We start from the raw sequence: 17,209 nt of genomic DNA on the forward strand, positions 1-17,209 counted from the left end.
TTTATTGACTTTTTGTTTTCTGCAGAACATCCAGAAAGGGTCTGAGGATCTTGATGCTGCAGTTCAATGTGACAAATAGCTTTCCCCTTAACTTTCTGTGTAACTTTTCCCTGCGGGCAGGAAGCAGAAGCTTGCACTGCAGCAACAGTGTTGTCAGATGATGGAGGTGTGTTGGATTATAGTTATTCAGTGTTGTCGCAGTGCATCTGCTGTCAAAATGTGTTGTCATGTCAACGTGCTGAGCTAAAGTAGCCTCCTCCCAGCTTTCAGTGTCTTTTATTTCAGAAGTGAGTCTGAGATTATCTTCATGTGTCATAAAGGCTCCTCCATCAGATCTAATTAAAAGGTGCAAGTGGGCTTCTGGGCTGCAGTGGGAACAGAGCTGGAGGAGAAGGCAGACTGTGTGTGATTCTCCCCGCTCGCTGTTACCTGTGAAGCTGTGTATCCAGCGCGATAATAGACTTCTCCTCTCCTGTAGAGACCGCTGCCACAGAAAGAGGCCCCAGTAAAGCATAGCTGCTGTTTGCAGATGCCTCCCAGAGTAAGAGACACATTTATCCTTTACCTAATGACCCTTCTCTCTGCACTGTCATCCCCTCCTGTAACTCCTGCGTTCACTGTGGCTTCTGCACATCACAGCTGCACACAGATCCTGCAGGGTCTCACCTCCTTTCAAGGGATTCCAAGTGGAGGTCAAAACTAAGAGCAAAGTATTATGAAGCACCACCAGTGTCAATCAAAGGTTTTATTTGCCTTCAAATAGCCCCAAAACCAAAGTAAGGGTTTGTATTTCCCACACAACTGTTGTGGATCTTCAGGGTCTGCAGAGTGTCAATGCAAATGACAATAAAGTGATTTAGTGATGCTTTGTCCCTCAGAGGATGACAGTGAACATTTAGAAATGTTGTCTGTAGGCCTTAATGTCATTTCTAATAATTATGCAATAGAGCGAACCATCATGCTTTAGAAAGGCTCAAACAGGAAAATGTCTAGAAAGGAAAAGAGGTCATAAATAAGTTACCTTGAGTGTAAATAAATGAAAAAGATGAAAACAAGTTGAACATGTTAAAGGCAAGAAGACTGAATTTTTGTTTAATCTAACTTACTGTCCTCTGCCCCAAAACATGTATAGAAAGCAATCATAACCCCCCCCCCCCCCCCCCCCCCCAAATCGTTTTAAATTTAAATTATAATGCATTAAAAGTCTAAACACTTTTCAAATCTGAGTTTAGCTGCTGCAAGTTTGGTCTTTCATAAAAAATGTAAATGATCTTTGCTGCTTGAAAATTTCAAAGAGCACAAATGATAATAATACACTTTGATTGTGATGATTTGTTTCAACGACTGAATTCATGTCATAATTTGTGGTTACTGATACGATTCATAGCCATAGTCACTGATCTAGAGTGGATCCAGATCATCTTCATCCAAACTTCCAGCAGTGAGACTCAGACAGAAATTCCTGCTACTGAACAGTTTTCCAGATTCTGAATGAAATCTGTGTCCAAACCAACAAGTAAACTAGAATGAATGTCAAATCCATTCACATGTTAGTTTCCTAAAGTTCACCACTGTTGTTTTTCCACATTCAAAGAATCCAAAGGGAACATTCTTAGAACATTCTAGACACTGGATGGTCACATGACTTTATTCACAGTCTGTCCACACATTGGACTGGAATGATGGACTGATCCGTGTTTGATGACATCACGTGTGTGTTGTCCGCTGAAGCACTTGGTCGTTTTTACTTGATAGTAAAACAAACCTACTGTGACTCAATCCAAATGGTATTTTCCAAGATAGATATAATTAACATTTTTAACTTTGAAGCAATTTTTGAATGGTAAGGTCGATTTGATTTGATTCAATGAACAACTTGCCTCAGACAGATTGATCTGCTTGGATAAATCGATTAACTGATTACTCGATACACCCCTCTAAAACAGCTTCATGTTTCAGAAACCACAGAGATGATAAGAACCAAAAGAGCGAGCAGGAATCTGCTGAAGGAGCTGAAATGGCATGAAGGAGTTCGAAGGAGCTACAGAGTGGAGACTAGATCTGATATGATGGCTTGGTTGGGAATCAGCTTGTATCTTACTTCAAACTCGTGGAAAAGTTGTGAGGAAAAGCTGAACAGTTACTGAGATGATCAGCTGCCTACCATCTGCACATCAGTGTCCCATCAATTCTCATGTTCTAAGTTGGTCTTCATACGCTGACATGATCCTCCCATCTCTCCATGCGCTAGCCCCCCCTCCTGATTTCTGCATGGATCTGTGTTTCCTAGACCACTCTCTCAAATTCAGTTGTTTTAGAAAAGAACAAAAGGAGAAGCTTCTTCCTCCCGTCCGTCCTCCAAACCTCACTGTCTGATAGAAACCACCTGTGGTGGTTGGGAACAAGTGACTTTTTCTCAGTTACATTTACTCGAGTACATTTTTGAAAGAAATGTTCTCCTAAGAGTAGTCTTACTTTTTTTTAACATTAACTTGATCAAATTTGTGATGAAGAGTCATTACTCTTATCTACACCAGACTACATTTGTGTCATTACTCATCAAAGAAAAGTAATCCTGTTTGAAGTAACACTACTCTGCCTGGAGTACAGTTTTGCTCACGCCTGTGTGCAGCAGCTGGTGTCCACCTGCTTCCTGACAGTTTCCTCTCCCCACAGGAACCTATGAATGAGCAGAACTTTGACACGTATGTGAGCACACTGACAGACATGTACACCCACCAGGATCAGTACCAGAGTCCGGAGAACAAGGCACTGCTGGAGAACATCAGGCAGGCAGTTCAGGGCATCCAAGTCTGAGTCAGGCCACGCCTCCAAACCAAACTGGGAGCAAGACAGTCTCATGCTGCTGTCAAGTACGCTCCGCGTCCATCTGTGTCTCTTTCTGTTGGTTGTTGTTGCCTTGCTTTACAGAAACTGTTGTTTTAAACATTTTGAACATGTTCATGTGATCTAATGTGATATTCTGTTCATAGCTGCTGATGTTTGAACATTCTGCTGTACACTTCTTTAAGTAAGCCTGATTCTTTTGATGTTCAACGTGAACACGAAACACAGAGAGCCGCTCTGATGTCTCCGTGTGGACGTTACTGTAAATTTACGAGAAGCGTGTCAAACTTCACCACACGGAGACCCTCTGGTGCCCCCCCCCCCCCCCCCCGAGCGGTGCTGTTCCTGTCCTGTCCTGTGGGTGCGAGTTTCCCGAAGGGACTGCAGAAAATGTTGGAGACAATCTGCCATTGTGAGTTTATTTGAAGTCATTTAACCTGAGCAGCTAACGGGCAGCGTGTCAGCAATATCCATATGACCAGACTGAATAGTCCTTTAGATGCAATCTATATGGGAAGAAGCGTTTGGGTATATGCAATTTCTTATGAATTCAAATAGAAAAGAGCTGCAGATCTTTTTATGAACTGTCTTGCGTTTTGTACAAGCCTTTTCCTACAGTCATGTATCAGAATGGAACATGGGGGGGGCGGACTGTGGTTCTGTCGTTGAGCGACCTCATTCCATGTTTGGATGTTTTATTGTGGAAGAGGCGTTGAAGGCTGAAGATATGCAGCTTACTGGACTTACAGGGTCAAGCATTCCCACTGGAGATTGCACTCTTCAGTCATGCATCTGAGCCGCAGCAGAACTGCTCCTAAATCTTCTGCAAGAAGAGGAAAAAAAAGCCACGTGCACTAAACCTGCACGTCAGTGACACAGGTCTGAAATCCTGCAGCATTTGCAGCTGGGGCAGAAAAACGGAGTGAAGTGGAGCAAACGTAACCCCTGGCCCTCTTTGACCCCCCACCTCACAGATGTTCTCATTTAAAACCTTGAAGTTTGCAGGATGTGAGGTCCTGCACAGATCTTCAGAATGGTCAAAACATCAGTCTGTGTGTCCCTTCTACAAAATCCTGGTCTGTCTTTGGAGGGTCTGCTGTGCATGCACAGGGGAGGGCGGGTTCCAGGGGCTCCAACACCCTCAGTCCTAAGCATATGGAATCGGTTGAATAGAGAAAAGAGTGAGTGTGGGGCTGTGATGAGCAGGTGACCTGCCTTTCCCCTGTGAAAGCAGAGATCTTTCCTAAAAACTGGAAGAATCGAGCATACATGTCTGTGCATGAGGGGGACCCCCCACTCCCAGCAGGTCTTTAGCATCTGAACACTTTGAAGGTGTAAGAAGGACATGCAGACTGACTGCTGAGTTTGAGTTGGACTAGAGGGTCAGGGTTAGGGAACACGCCAACTCTTAAACTTTTTCAAATCAGTTCAAGCAGTAAATCCACTTTTCCAGGCATCCCAAACTGTACAGAAGAGGAGACCTTCCTTTTAAACTGCTGTTCATGTTTTTGCTTTCACTGATGTCCCTCTGCCTCTGGTCTGCTCAGAGCTGTGTGTCTGCAGCTTCCATCTCCTCATCAGACACACAGACTCGTCATTCATTACACGACTTAAAGCACAATTCTATCACTTATGCTCAGCCGGTAATCTGGATATCAGCTAACTGTGTATTAACAAAGACTAACTCCTCAAATGCAAAACAAATCAATCTGAAATTATGTGATATGATCCGTTTTTCTCTTTTATACATGACTTTCTGTTTTCAGCTGCAGTTTTCTGACCACGGCATGAGTTTGTTCATGTTTCTGCTGTACGTTTATGCTCATGAGTTGCAATGTGAATTTTTCATTTGACTTGTGAAATTTGTACAAATTCCATTGCGCTGGTGTTGGCATCTCTGAATAAATCTTGTGTTTTAACATTGATCATGAATTGTATTGTTCTGGAAGGCAAAGCAAGATTTTACCTTCTCAATGTACTGAACATCATCGTCAATTGATCTAAAATTGATCTATAATGTGAAAAGTCAACTTTGAGCTTTTAACCCTTGTGCTATCTTAGATGACCCCCCCCTTCCATTGACGTGTTCTCCCTACCATGACAAAGGTGGATAAAGGTGGAAAGATTTCATGTAATCCATGGACACCAGTGAAGATCACAAATCATTGAAGAAAAAAGGTTCAGAGCACTGTCTAGTGGGTCTAGATGACCCTACTCCCAACGTTAAAGTGCCTAGGATAGCACAAGGGTTAAATTTTCAAACAACCCCCAACAAAGTATTTTGATCCATCTGAGTATTCCTCCAAAAACCAGCCTGTACCAATCCACAGCACGGAGCAGGTTCTCACATTGTGACTTAGATAAGTGAGAACAGCCCCTTCCAGGAAGTGTCTGTGCTGTCAGCTCCGCCCCCAGGCTAACACACACACACACACACTTTCTCCACAAAGAAAACAGTGATCGGCTAAACGCTTTCCTTTTATGTGCACATCTATCTTTGCAAAAGTTTGGATGTTGTTTGGTTTTGTGGATGGGAGGCAGACACGCTGCTGAGGCCAACTCTATGAAGACATCATGAAATGGGCGGCACTCGCAAGGAGCTAAAGGCGGAGCCTCAGAGATCAAGTTGTCTCACTTCCAGGTAGCAAAATGAACTGCGAAAAAAACTTTTTAGTGAGCCAAAGGTAATATATAATCATGCATGTGGATATACTTCACTCTGAAAGGCTTAAGAAAAGCAGGATTCCTGTTAGAGGTAAAACTACAGAACATTTAGCTAATGTTAACAATGATTTGACTTGAATAACACGTAAAGTTTTAAGTGTAGGTTTGTCTTTTGGATTCACGATTTTTGGTCACATGAAAGATGGCTGTAAGGACAAAAAACACATGGTTTTCTCATGTTCAATGGTTGTCTCTCGGGGTGGAATTGATACTGTCTGATATTCAAGGAGATTCAAGTAACCCGTAGGTCATGTTCCTGTGGCCCATGGAAGAGGAGAAGATGTGAAAGACTCAAACACATCCAGAAAGTTTCAAGGATTTACTCGAAATGACAAACATATGAGACAGCATAGAAACAGTCCAACACCAAACACAGAATGGACCGTCCAGGAAGGACGCTAGGGTAGATAATGGCAGGCAGCTGTGACCAATTCAGGAGAGGCCACAGCCAACCTGCAGAAACAGATCCTACAGATCATCACTAGGGGGCAACACATAACAAAAGAAGGGCTAAGGCAGGTGTTCTCAAAGTGCAGCCCAGGGGCCAATGGCGGCCCGTTCAAAAAAATGTTGTGGCCCTCAATAAAAGAGAGGCAGAGCAGGTTCTTTTGAGGGAAAACGTTGTGTTGGCAAGGAGAAAAGGCGTTTTCTAGCTAAGTGGACAAATGCTTACTTTGTGGTACCTCAAGGGCTGAATAAAGTCATGTGTCTATTTTGCAAGCAGGAAAATGCAATGCTCAAAAAATTCAATGTAAATCATGACTATGTTAAAAATCATTAAACTATAACAAATTTACAGGAGGAGGACAACAAAAAGCTCCAACAACTACAACCAGGCTGTGCTGCACAGCAGATGTTTACAAAAATGTCTGAATCCAGTTAAGCTGTGACAGAAGCTAGTAGCTACGGTGTGCCTTTGGAAACGGTCCAGCAAAGCAAGTCCTTCAGTGACGGGGAGTTTGTAAAACTATGTAAGGAGCTGACATTGTTTGTCCAGAGCAAAAGAAAAAGTCTGAAGAAATAATTCTGTCAAATGATGCAAATACTAAACAAGTACAAGATCTGAGCAGCAACCTCTGGAAAACATCTGGAGGGTCTGGTTAACTGTACAAATGACACTCGGTCATTAAAGTTATTAAAAACAACTTTTTCTCTTTATCCATTTTTTTCACCAAAATTGGCCCCCTGTCTAATGTTGAGTTCCTAATTTGGCCCTCCACAAAAACTCTGAGGACCCCTCTAAGGGAGGGATGCCCAGTCAGGCTTTGTCTGATTAGTTTAGTTTAGCAATTACATATTGTATTTTGTGACTGATTTTATTTTTATTATACAATTACTGGTATGAAGCCCATTTAGACAGCTATTGTTGTAAAATTGGGCTATAGAAAAAAAAATGAATTGAACTGAATTTTGAGTATCTGCTGACACAGAGTCCCGATCCGATACTTCACGTTCAAAAATGAAGTAAGGGTTAATTTCTGATAATGCCCACTTCGTGGGCATTATCACGAAATTAACGCACGCCGTGGAGCATTTTCAGTTGATGACAGTGGGTTCAATTTCTTTGATGATGTCAGTTTTATTTTTTGTCATGGCCTGACGCCAATTTGTTTTAGACATTTTATGATTCCTTTATTTCCTCAGAAGTGGATGGTTCAAAATGATTGAGATGGAAACGAGCATTTGATACTGAATACTCTATTGGGTTGGTATTTGTGGGTTTTATCTTTTCTTTGGCAAGAGAGGCAAGAATCTGAATAAATATTATTTCCATCTTAAATCATACATACACACATGCATCCATACAGCCAGCAGATGGCGCTGTTGAGCTCGGGCAGTTCTACTTCCGGTTCAGAGGTAACTCGCGTGCTGGAAGCGGACGCCCCGTGGGACATAAACAAACCTTCCAGGGACTCGCGGTTCGGCTTTGTTCGGCCTGCTCGGCTGGGTCACGGTCGGCATGGTGAAGTGTGTCGTGTCCGGGTGTCCGAACCGCCAGGCGGCTGGCAGCAGGGCGGTCTTCAACCGGCCGCGGAAACGGTTCTTCGACTTCCCCAAAGACCCCGCACGCGTGAAGGTGGGACCCCCGCTCCAGAACAAGGCTCTGTACTCTGCCGCCGGTACTACGGGTTTACGGTCGTTTTGGGTAACATACTAGAGCCAGCCCGGAACCAAAACCACGACGCAAAGCTCAGCCGGTGCTGCACCGAAGTGTGACTGGGTTTCTGTGTTCGGTTCGTGTCTTTGTGTACAAACATGCTAAAATACATGAAATGGTCTCGTTACTTGATTCACTCACACAGATTAGAATGTCAGAAGCACGATGTTGTGAGTTTGCGCGCATGCGCAGTGCTTAACATGTAGTCCAGCCTCACTCTGCATGAAAAGCTATTTATCATTACGTTTGACTTTCAGATGCATCGCTGCTGCCCCAGTTTCTGCCTTTGTTTTAAAGCAAGGCACTAGTCCGATAGAGTCAGAATGAGTGAAGCAGCAAAGCAGAAGTGTGGGTCTAAATTTAGACCAGTTTATCATGAATCAGCCTGACAGACCCCCCCTAGTATTAAGATGCAAACACACTCAATACGTTTAAAGTGCTGGCATGTCTGCGTTACAATAAACAGGGAGAGTCAGGAGTCAGTGGTTTCTCCGGTTCTTGTAAAAATCTGTTACTGGCCAGAGAGAGAGTGTGACGGCACCAGTTCTCCACATTCAACTGGAAGGTTTTACTGTAGAAGAGAAGTTCTAAAACCTTCATGGTGGCATCAAAAAGCATCCTGTAAGCCGGCTGCAGCAGCTGTGACGTTTCTGTGATGGATGATCTGCTTCCCAGTTTTTGCTTCATGCTGTCTCCTAAATATTCAAGCTTTTTTAGGAAGTCACAGTAAATGTTTTGAATACCTTTTGTAGGAAATAGTTACAATGAACATTGCATTTTTACCGTCGCGTTACTTAAAATGTCAGGGCATGTGCTGTGGAAACCAGAGGTGAAGCAGACTCTGGCGTGTGCAGGTGTGGCTGGCAGCTCTGAGGGAAACAGACAAGCAGGATTCCACCGAGCAGCACCTGATCTGTGAGGACCACTTCCTGCCAGAGGACATCTCCAAGAATGGAGTCAGCAACGAAGCCATTCCCATAATGCCCCACTGCCTGGATGGGCCTCTGGTCAGTCCCTGGGGAGCTGAATCCTCTGAGGATGAAGATCAGTGGGCTGCTGGAGGCGATGATGACTGTGAGGGTGAAGGTGGAGGTGTTATCCCCTTCGAACCCAAGATTTCCGTCCCAGAAGAACCTCCTGCTGCAGATCAGGTTGGTGTTGTTCAATTCAATTCAATTTTATTTGTATAACCCAAATTCACAACAGTCATCTTGATGGGCTTCGTATCAGTAATTGAAAAAGTGAAACATAAAATCAAAAGGATCATGAATACATAGAGTTCAATAGGAAAATACTAAAATGAACTAACAAACTGACTAAGCTAAACTGGCATCCCTTCCCTTAGACCCCCCCTTCGTTGTTCACTGTCATTTGCTGTCTCTGCAGTAAAAGCACTTCTTAAATCACACATGAAGGGAAATTATTTGGTTAAAAATTTTTTTAACCATACAACTTTTATTCTATTTGTTTTCTCAACAGGATGAATCGTATGTTAAAGGGACTCCAGAGGTCAAGACAGCCAGGTGATTTATCCCACCCCCCAGATGTATACAACTCTTCACAGCTCTGCTGCAGGAACAAACTCACACACACACTAACCCCCAGAAGCAATCACAACACAATAACCCTCGGAACCAATCACACACACATACACTAACCCTCAGAAGTATTCACACACACACTAACCCTCGGAAGCAATCACACACACACACACACTAACCCTCAGAAGCAATCACACACTAACCCCCAGAAGCAATCACAACACAATAACCCTCGGAAGCAATCACACACTAACCCCCAGAAGCAATCACAACACAATAACCCTCGGAAGCAATCACACACACATACACTAACCCTCAGAAGTATTCACACACACACTAACCCTCAGAAGCAATCACACACTAACCCTCGGAAGCAATCACACACACACACACACACTAACCCTCAGAAGCAATCACACACTAACCCTCGGAAGCAATCACACACACACACACACTAACCCTTGGAAGCAATCACACACATTAACCCTCAAAGGCAATCACACACACTAACCCTCGGAAGCAATCACACACATTAACCCTCTGAAGTAATCTCACACAGCCAAACCGATGTGAAGATTTCAGAAAATGTCAGATAATAGAGATGAAAAGTGAAGTTCCTGAACATGGATGGGGGGAGGAGAAGGGGCTTTGTTGGTTTGGTGAATCGTTTGTCTTTTTTACAGCAGAACTCAGCAGCAGATGAATACCATTCAAACCAAGGCGTCCTCCAGAGAAGGTAAGTGATTCTCTCTGTTCTCATTCTGACATGTACCAGAGCAGAGTCCAGGTGCTGCTCAAACCTCAGACTCATCTTCAGCCCCCTGCTGTGAAGTCCTGCTTTTTTCATGCGTTTGATGTGATGAGTTTTCCAGGGCTCCCCCTGTTGGCTGATGAGGCCTGTGTCAACCCATGTGAGCTTGTAGGACATGGAGAGGAGAGCAGGACAACAGAACAAGTATTTCCTCATGAAATAAAGAACAGTTTTCAGAGTAGGAGGCTACTAAGGAGAAAGTAGGAGGCTACCACACCACCAAGCTGAGCTCCAAAGACACCCCCCACTGGAACTTTGGAAAAGTAGGGGCTTCTATATACATTTTCCAGACATCAGGAAAATGCCAGTTTTAGTCTAGAAAAAATGCGGGGGTAAAAATGGCAATTTCTTTTTTTTTTTGGCCACTCATGCAAGATTGTGCCATGGGTAACCGATTTCCAAACGTACACAGTCAGTGTTACATAATTATCATGTCATAATAGTAACATGACTACCTTCATTCTTCTTGAAGCGCAAAGCAGTCTCAGCATTTTCTAGTGATCGCAGCCCTGCTACCGCAAGTATCGGATGAGTTCCACACTTGAAATTCAGTGACGGCTGAAAAGACCACGGAGATGCAAACGGCGACCGTTCCCGTCAGACGGGCTCCCTGCTTTCCTCGTTTGTGAACAGTACAAAAAGGAGCTGAATATGTCTCAAAGTGAATGTGAATTTATCCTTTCATTTCACAGATTATTTGCTGTGAGGTACCAAATGAAACATACGTTGGTCGTCAAAACTCGGGTGGGGACAGCTTCACTTAGAGGCGGTGAATATTTTACGGGCGACCAGCTACTTTTAAGGCTTCAGAAAAGAGCGTTAAATACAACATTTAGTTCAACTAGGAGGATTCATGAAAGTGAAGCTTCTTATGAACCAGCATTGTCAGTCATTGTTTTTCCTCTTTGTCTGTCAGATGTGTCTCTGGGACTGCTGGCACAGCGTTTCTTGGATCTGCTTCAGAACACACCGGATGGTGCATTAGATTTGAGGGACGTCACCACCAGCCTGAACACACGGCGGCGGCGTGTCTATGACATCACCAATGTGCTTGAAGGCATCAGTCTGCTTGAGAGGCAATCTGCTAACAAGTTCAAGTGGATGTGAGTAAACATCTCAGGCGCCTTGTGTGTGTGAGAACATGGATTAGGGTTCACTTTTATATAAAATGTCTGTCCTCGGCCGTCTTTCTGCCCGCCTGCTCACCTGCTTCGTCTTTTTCTCTGTACGTTCCTGAGTCACATTTTCGGTGAAGACACATCCCAGCGTCTTCTGAGTATTCCATCTGACTAACAAGCCATCATTTTAAGTTTTTGACAACATCTGGCTGTGTAGTCATCATACACAGAGGCAGACTGAACGGGACATTTGTTTAGGTTGGTGAATAGTTTGACAGCTTCACCCGTTAAAGCGGCAAATAACTCTTACACTACATCCACACTGGGTGTGTGAAGCACAGTAAAGACGCCCTGAATGTGCTTCTAGCATACAGTGTTCACACAGTTGTGTGGCTACCAGATACTAGTGTCTGTACTCGCAGGTGGAAGATGAATAGTTGAAGAGGCGCAATCTATTCCCATATAAGACTGATGGCCGTGCGCACTTATTTATTTATTCCGTGAATTAAACAGGCTGCTATCCAAGCGTCGGTACCAAATCCAAGTCCCTGATTGGTTAAAGTTCAGCTGGTTTAACTTTCAGTGAGCATTCAGTGGCTGCATGTTTTGTGTGGAAAGCTTTGTGAACTTGACTTGTTGGTGCTTGAAAGGCATGTGCATGCTCTTTGGCCGCCTTTACACTGCATGGTTCAAGTGACCCAATTCCGATTTTTTCCTCTCATGTGGCACAGATCGGAGATGATTGGTGAACGTGCAAGCAGGACAAAAGCGCATGGATTCTGATTTTCTCAGATCGGATACAGGCCTCTCTCATATGTGGAAATAAATCAGAAACAAATCGGATACGTGCATTAGCGTGTGCCATGTAAGCAGACAAATCAGATATTCCCCAGTAAATGCGAGTCGTACGTCAGTGATGTCAACTCAGGACACCACCAACTGAGATCACATGACTTATTAAGGTGCTTTTTGTGTGCTGATTTTGCTGTCAGCGTGTTACCTTTCAGCCTCAGACCGTAGTCGGAAACCGCTGTTATTTAATGAAGCGGGACACCGTTGCTCTGGAACAGGCTAGAGGCCATTTATTTCTTTGCTTGTGTTGTGTTGCTTGGGGGTGTGAGCGAAAAGCGGGAGAGTGTGACGGAGAACCGTAATAAAAATAAGGTGTCTCCCCCAAAAGAACTGTTTTGGAGTCTTTCTTAACCTGCTGATTGTTCCGAACGGGAAAGTGAACCCCGAAGGAGAATCCACCTTCGGCCTTTTGGTGTTTCTGACCACGGTCGGAAAAGAGAAGTCATCGCACAGGAAAGGTTCAACACTTGGATCAAACTGTTAGTACAGCACGTCTGCAAACACTTCCTCATTCAAAACTCAGAGAGAGCACATGAGCCGGCCGAGCAGCCCTCCTTTTTCCTCCAGCGTTTCCCCTCTCCTGCCTCATCCTGACTTGGAGCGCCCAAGGCAACGCCTCCTTCCGTCGCAGCGTTGCCTCCATGACAACCGCTGTCACACTAAAGTCCGAAGGATGTCCGCGGAAGGTGGAAATGCTGCTACGTAGTCCTCAGAACGTCTACGTTTGATAGTTTCAGCATTGTATAATGTAAATGCAGAAATCAGATACGGGTCACTTAGAGCTGTGACGGTGTCAGATTTTTGATCACCGCAGTGATGAACCACCAGGGGCCGCGGTGTCACGGTTAACCGCAGACACCCCCCCCCCCCCCCCCCAAAAAAAAATCCCCCGGCGGCCGCATCAGAAATAAATACAATTACAATGCAGTGTTCTTTATTGACAAATAACAGTAACAACTAACTATCTTCCTATCTGACTAACTATACAGGTGTTGTACAATGACTGTGTGTATGTGTGTCAGCATGCTGTGTGTGTTGGAGGAAGGAGCGCACCCACGTGTGTTGGGGGTGCGTGTTGATTCTTCTGCTCTCTAGCTGCATGCGAGGCTTCACCTGTGCTCTTTGATACAGACATCTTCTCAGAATATTATTTATTGCTCAGTAATAAACAGACTGCAGACACCGTCACCTTTCTGGTAGCCGTGAAGCCTGACACCCATGAAGAACGCGGGGCAGGAGGCTCCGCCTTTGTTTATACAGACACGTAAAATTGTGCTGCACAAAATAGTTCCCAAACAAAACATGTAGTGATATTCATAGAAATCTAACAATGAACGTTCATGTTTGGTGTTACAGAGTGACTGAGAACAGTAATAACCCCCCTCCCCCTCCAACACAAAATCCTCCGGCGGGCGGCCGTGTCGCGCACTTAAGAACGGAATCGGATATAGTCAGAAAATCGGATATGAGCATCAAGACCTGCAGTGGAAATGGGGCTTTAGACATTGACTTTTCACTGGAAGTGGCTGCTTGAACACACATTGCGGAGGCCAATGTGAGCACATCATCAGAGCGCCGTGCTTAGGAACACAGACACCGGATTTTTCTACCAAACACAATTCAGGAACTCATCAATATTTCTGTCTGGACTTCTCTTCAGAGGAAAGCTTCCCGTCTCCAGCTTCCTGGGGGTTTTCAAGATCCAGAAAGAGGTGAACAACCTGAAGCTGGTGGAGGACACTCTGGACAGTCTCATCAAAAGTTGTGCCCAGCAGCTGTTCGACCTGACAGACGACCTTCAAAACTCTGCATATCCTATCATATCTTTAGATCGGGGTTCATACGGTCATGACAAACCTGGAAAAGTTCAGGAAATTGAAAATGCAATTTCTAGGTCCTTGAAAAGTTTGTGAAAAACAAAATCTCCTGGAAAGGTTTGGAAAAGTCATCAAATTTCAATATTTTAGATTCAAAAACATAAAATATAATGGTTTAACATGAGACTCCATTTTAAATTGTGTCAGAAGTTCAACCTCAGTCTATGGGTGATGGGAGTTTCTGTTGCTGTAAAGCAGATTGAGTTCAGTTCAGCGCGTGGAGCTTTCAGCTTTGCTCTGGTGAAATGTAGCTTCAACAACGAGTGTCTTTTTAAGGAGAAGTATCAACTGTGGCTCCTGAAAGACCCTGAAACACATTTTCCCCCAGAAACCTGCAAAATGCAAACTTTGCTCCAAGTCATCAGCAGCATGAGAGAAGCAGAAGCAGGACGGCTGCTGAACGCTGCAGAAACCTCAGAGAAAACTGCTAATGAAGACATTACTATGGAAGCTCAATTTAACGGCACCAGGCAGCTGTTCTCCAATTCAGAACCAGAATTTGTCAATTGTGTAAACAATTAGTCCTAGTAGTCGAATGAATGTAAACTCTAAACTAAAGTTCAGGTGTCAAAAGGTTAAATGAAAGCAGGAGTGTCAAACTTTGTTGTTCGTGGAGGACTGATCATATCAGACAGTAAACTGTGGAATAAGGTATGTTAACAGATATTATGGTACTAATAAGAAGTTTGTGGTCAGTATTTGTTGGATTGCTCAGAAAAATGTTTCTGCTGTTTTTCTCTGTTAAATTTGAGAATTCTGGACCAGATGTTTGGTTCTTGAGTTTTTGTTAATCGTTGGAGATTGAAAAAATCCCCCATGTTGGTGTCAAAGTAAAGGTTGGAAGTCTGTTGGATCAGGAAAACTTCAAAAAGACAGATTTTTAGTTGTTAATTTGATCTTTTAGCACAATATCATGAATTTAAAGTATAATATCTCAAAATGAGACTTTTTACAGTAAGAATTAGGTTTAAAATAATTTAGATTGAACATAGATTCATTAGATGAACTAATTACAGGTAACATTTAGTCTATGACAAAGATGAACTGCATGACTGCACTAAATGAAAGCATCACAACACTAAACAAGAGCATCCTGCTGACTGGCACTGTCATCTTGAAGTTGCGTCAGAAAGAAATGTTGAAGTCGTTTTTCCAAAGCTCATTATTCTGCTTCAAATCCAACAGCTGGCCAACCTGCTACCTCTTCCTCTGTTCAGCTAGTGGCGTTTCAGGAGCATGTGTTTGTCATTCAGCTGCTTTCCTTAACCCTTTCTTCACGTTGGCGTTCGTGACCCATGAAGACATCAGCCGGCTTCAAGTCTTCCAGGAGCAGACCGTCATGGTGGTCAAAGCTCCAGAAGAAACCAAGCTGGAGGTTCCTCCACCTAAAGAGGTAAGACAGCACTGATGCGCTTTCACACAAAATCATCTTTTGGGTTTCCTTCCAGGTCGTTCTTGATGTCCTTTGCCTGGTTTTGTCAGAATTGGAAGATCTGTGTCTTTGTGTTTGTACAGGACAGTATCCAGGTTCACCTGAAGGCAGACAGAGGTCCCATCATGGTGATGACCTGTGGCGTGGGGGCGGGACAGCAGAGCAGCTGCTTCATGGCTCTGGAGGAGAGTGGCATAAAACTGGCACCACTTCCCACAGGTGGGGAAGCCGTTTTTCCTAAACCACATGAACAGGAAAAAGAATCAATCTAAACATCTTTTTCCTCTCCATTGTGTAACGATGTGTATTTTTAAAGCAACAGTCCAGAGTTGAAATCCACTGGGGCTGCCACACAGAAAAACTATTTGCTCCTTGTAATGTAATTATTTAAATTATCCGGATCATTCCAGAAAGGCTAAACTGTTCCAATAGTCTTTTGGCATCATAAAAAAAAACTCTCAACCTGCCGTTCTCCGTGTTGTCTTTTTGGAATGTTCTGCACGTTTCAGTTGTCTTGGTTATGGTGTGAATACAGAAAGAAGGTCTTCAGTTGTATGTTTGTCGATGTTCAAGTGTTTGACAGGAGTGTCAGGGTCAGAAAATGTGCTATGGATCTCTGCAAATTGAAGTTAAACAATAAGTATTTGATAATGCCTCTGTGGTTGACCAACAGATCACCGAGCCTGAACCAGGAAACTCCAGCAGACTGTGAGGGAACCTGGCTAACTGCAGACAGTGACATGGATGTATGCCGCTGTTTTTGTGTCAGTCTTGACATGCTTGGTGCCCTCAGAGGATCTGGTGTCAGATCAGCGTCTGCTCCTCAGGATCCTCTGCTGCACCTGCTTCTCTGCTCCCACACCTGATCTACGTGACAGACTCGCTGTCACGCCCCCGAAAACACACCATGGTTTAAACTGGGGGCCTAAGAGGACTAGCAGTGACTCTGGATGACCACCAGGAGGCGCTGACAGCTTGTGTACTGGTTCCAGCCCTAATAGGAGAATCTGGGAAAACACATAGCTGGGCGGCTGCTGGATAATAAGCTTAAATCATGTTTCTGTATAAAGACTCTTTTTTTAAATTCTGTTTGTTTTTTTAATACTTTTTTTCATAATTTTCATTTTTAACACAAGTGTAGCACCAAATATTAATAAAGCAAAATGTGTTATTAAATAAAACTGGAAAATTGACTTCTCTTCACTCCCCTCACACTTAAAGCCTTAATCACAACCTCCGTTACAGGAGGACATGAGCTGCCTGTGGGGGGAAATAGGCAAAGTGGCCTGCAGGAGCTTCTGAGATATCATAGACAATCCAGTGAGTCCATAAATGTCCCTGCTCATTTGTTTTCTACGGAGGACAGAGAACACTTAAGCAACATGTAAAGGTAATTAAGGCGAAAGTAGGAAAGGATGCAGGCAGCGTCTTGCAGATTTTTCCTTTTTCTAACCCCCAATACCCCTTGTGCTATCTTAGATGACCCCCCCCTTACATTGACGTGTTCTCCCTACCATGACAAAGGTGGATAAAGGTGGAAAGATTTCATGTAATCCATGGACACCAGTGAAGATCACAAATCATTGAAGAAAAAAGGTTCAGTGCACTGTCTAGTTCAGGGGTGGGCAATTCCAGGCCTCGAGGGCCGGTGTGTCTGCATGATTTCCAGATAGTCTTGCCCTACTCATGGCTGATTACCTGGTTCAGGTGTGTCCAGCCAATCAGAATATGTCAGAGCAGGGTATGCTGGAAAACATGCAGGACTGCGGCCCTCAGTGCCCACCTCTGGTAGTGGGTCTAGATGACCCAACTCCCAATGTTAAAGTGCCTAGGATAGCACAAGGGTTAC

At 44.0% G+C, this 17,209-nt stretch overlaps 2 protein-coding genes across 7 annotated transcripts in view; both read left to right on the plus strand.

Moving 5' to 3' along the window:
- Positions 1–4,772, plus strand: part of LOC101166026 (myelin transcription factor 1-like protein) — a 56,716-nt gene extending 51,944 nt beyond the window's left edge. For 3 of the 5 annotated variants that reach the window (XM_023952975.1, XM_023952974.1, XM_023952976.1), the window contains 2 exons: positions 479–541; positions 2,677–4,772. In XM_023952975.1, coding sequence (XP_023808743.1) covers positions 479–541; positions 2,677–2,817 — 204 coding nt within the window. In that variant the 3' untranslated portion in view covers positions 2,818–4,772. The remainder of the gene's footprint in view (positions 1–478; positions 542–2,676) is intronic. The other 2 variants (XM_023952977.1, XM_023952978.1) reach the window with 2 other exon arrangements.
- Positions 4,773–7,401: 2,629 nt separating this feature from the next.
- On the plus strand, positions 7,402–16,549 carry LOC101172867 (transcription factor E2F6). 2 transcript variants are annotated; one of them, XM_004083945.4, is made up of 9 exons: positions 7,402–7,648; positions 8,584–8,880; positions 9,209–9,252; positions 9,954–10,006; positions 10,998–11,184; positions 13,712–13,861; positions 15,207–15,321; positions 15,444–15,579; positions 16,034–16,549. In XM_004083945.4, the coding sequence occupies exons 1-9, from the start codon at positions 7,532–7,534 to the stop codon at positions 16,045–16,047; spliced, it is 1,113 nt and encodes a 370-aa protein (XP_004083993.3). In that variant the 5' UTR covers positions 7,402–7,531; the 3' UTR covers positions 16,048–16,549. The 2 variants fall into 2 exon arrangements, with proteins under 2 accessions (XP_004083993.3, XP_011490396.3); XM_011492094.3 differs by having other exon boundaries at positions 9,957–10,006.
- The last annotated feature ends 660 nt before the right edge of the window (positions 16,550–17,209 follow it).

The sequence above is a fragment of the Oryzias latipes genome, chromosome 24 (genome assembly GCF_002234675.1).
Source record: "Oryzias latipes chromosome 24, ASM223467v1".
Classification (NCBI taxonomy): domain Eukaryota; kingdom Metazoa; phylum Chordata; class Actinopteri; order Beloniformes; family Adrianichthyidae; genus Oryzias; species Oryzias latipes.

Coding starts and splice junctions, on each gene's coding strand:
- LOC101172867 (XM_004083945.4), top strand. CDS start 7,532: ATGGTGAAGTGTGTCGTGTCCGGGTGTCCGAACCGCCAGGCGGCTGGC. Junction 7,649..8,583: donor AAGACCCCGCACGCGTGAAG/GTGGGACCCCCG, acceptor TGGCGTGTGCAG/GTGTGGCTGGCAGCTCTGAG. Junction 13,862..15,206: donor GACGACCTTCAAAACTCTGC/ATATCCTATCAT, acceptor CCCTTTCTTCAC/GTTGGCGTTCGTGACCCATG.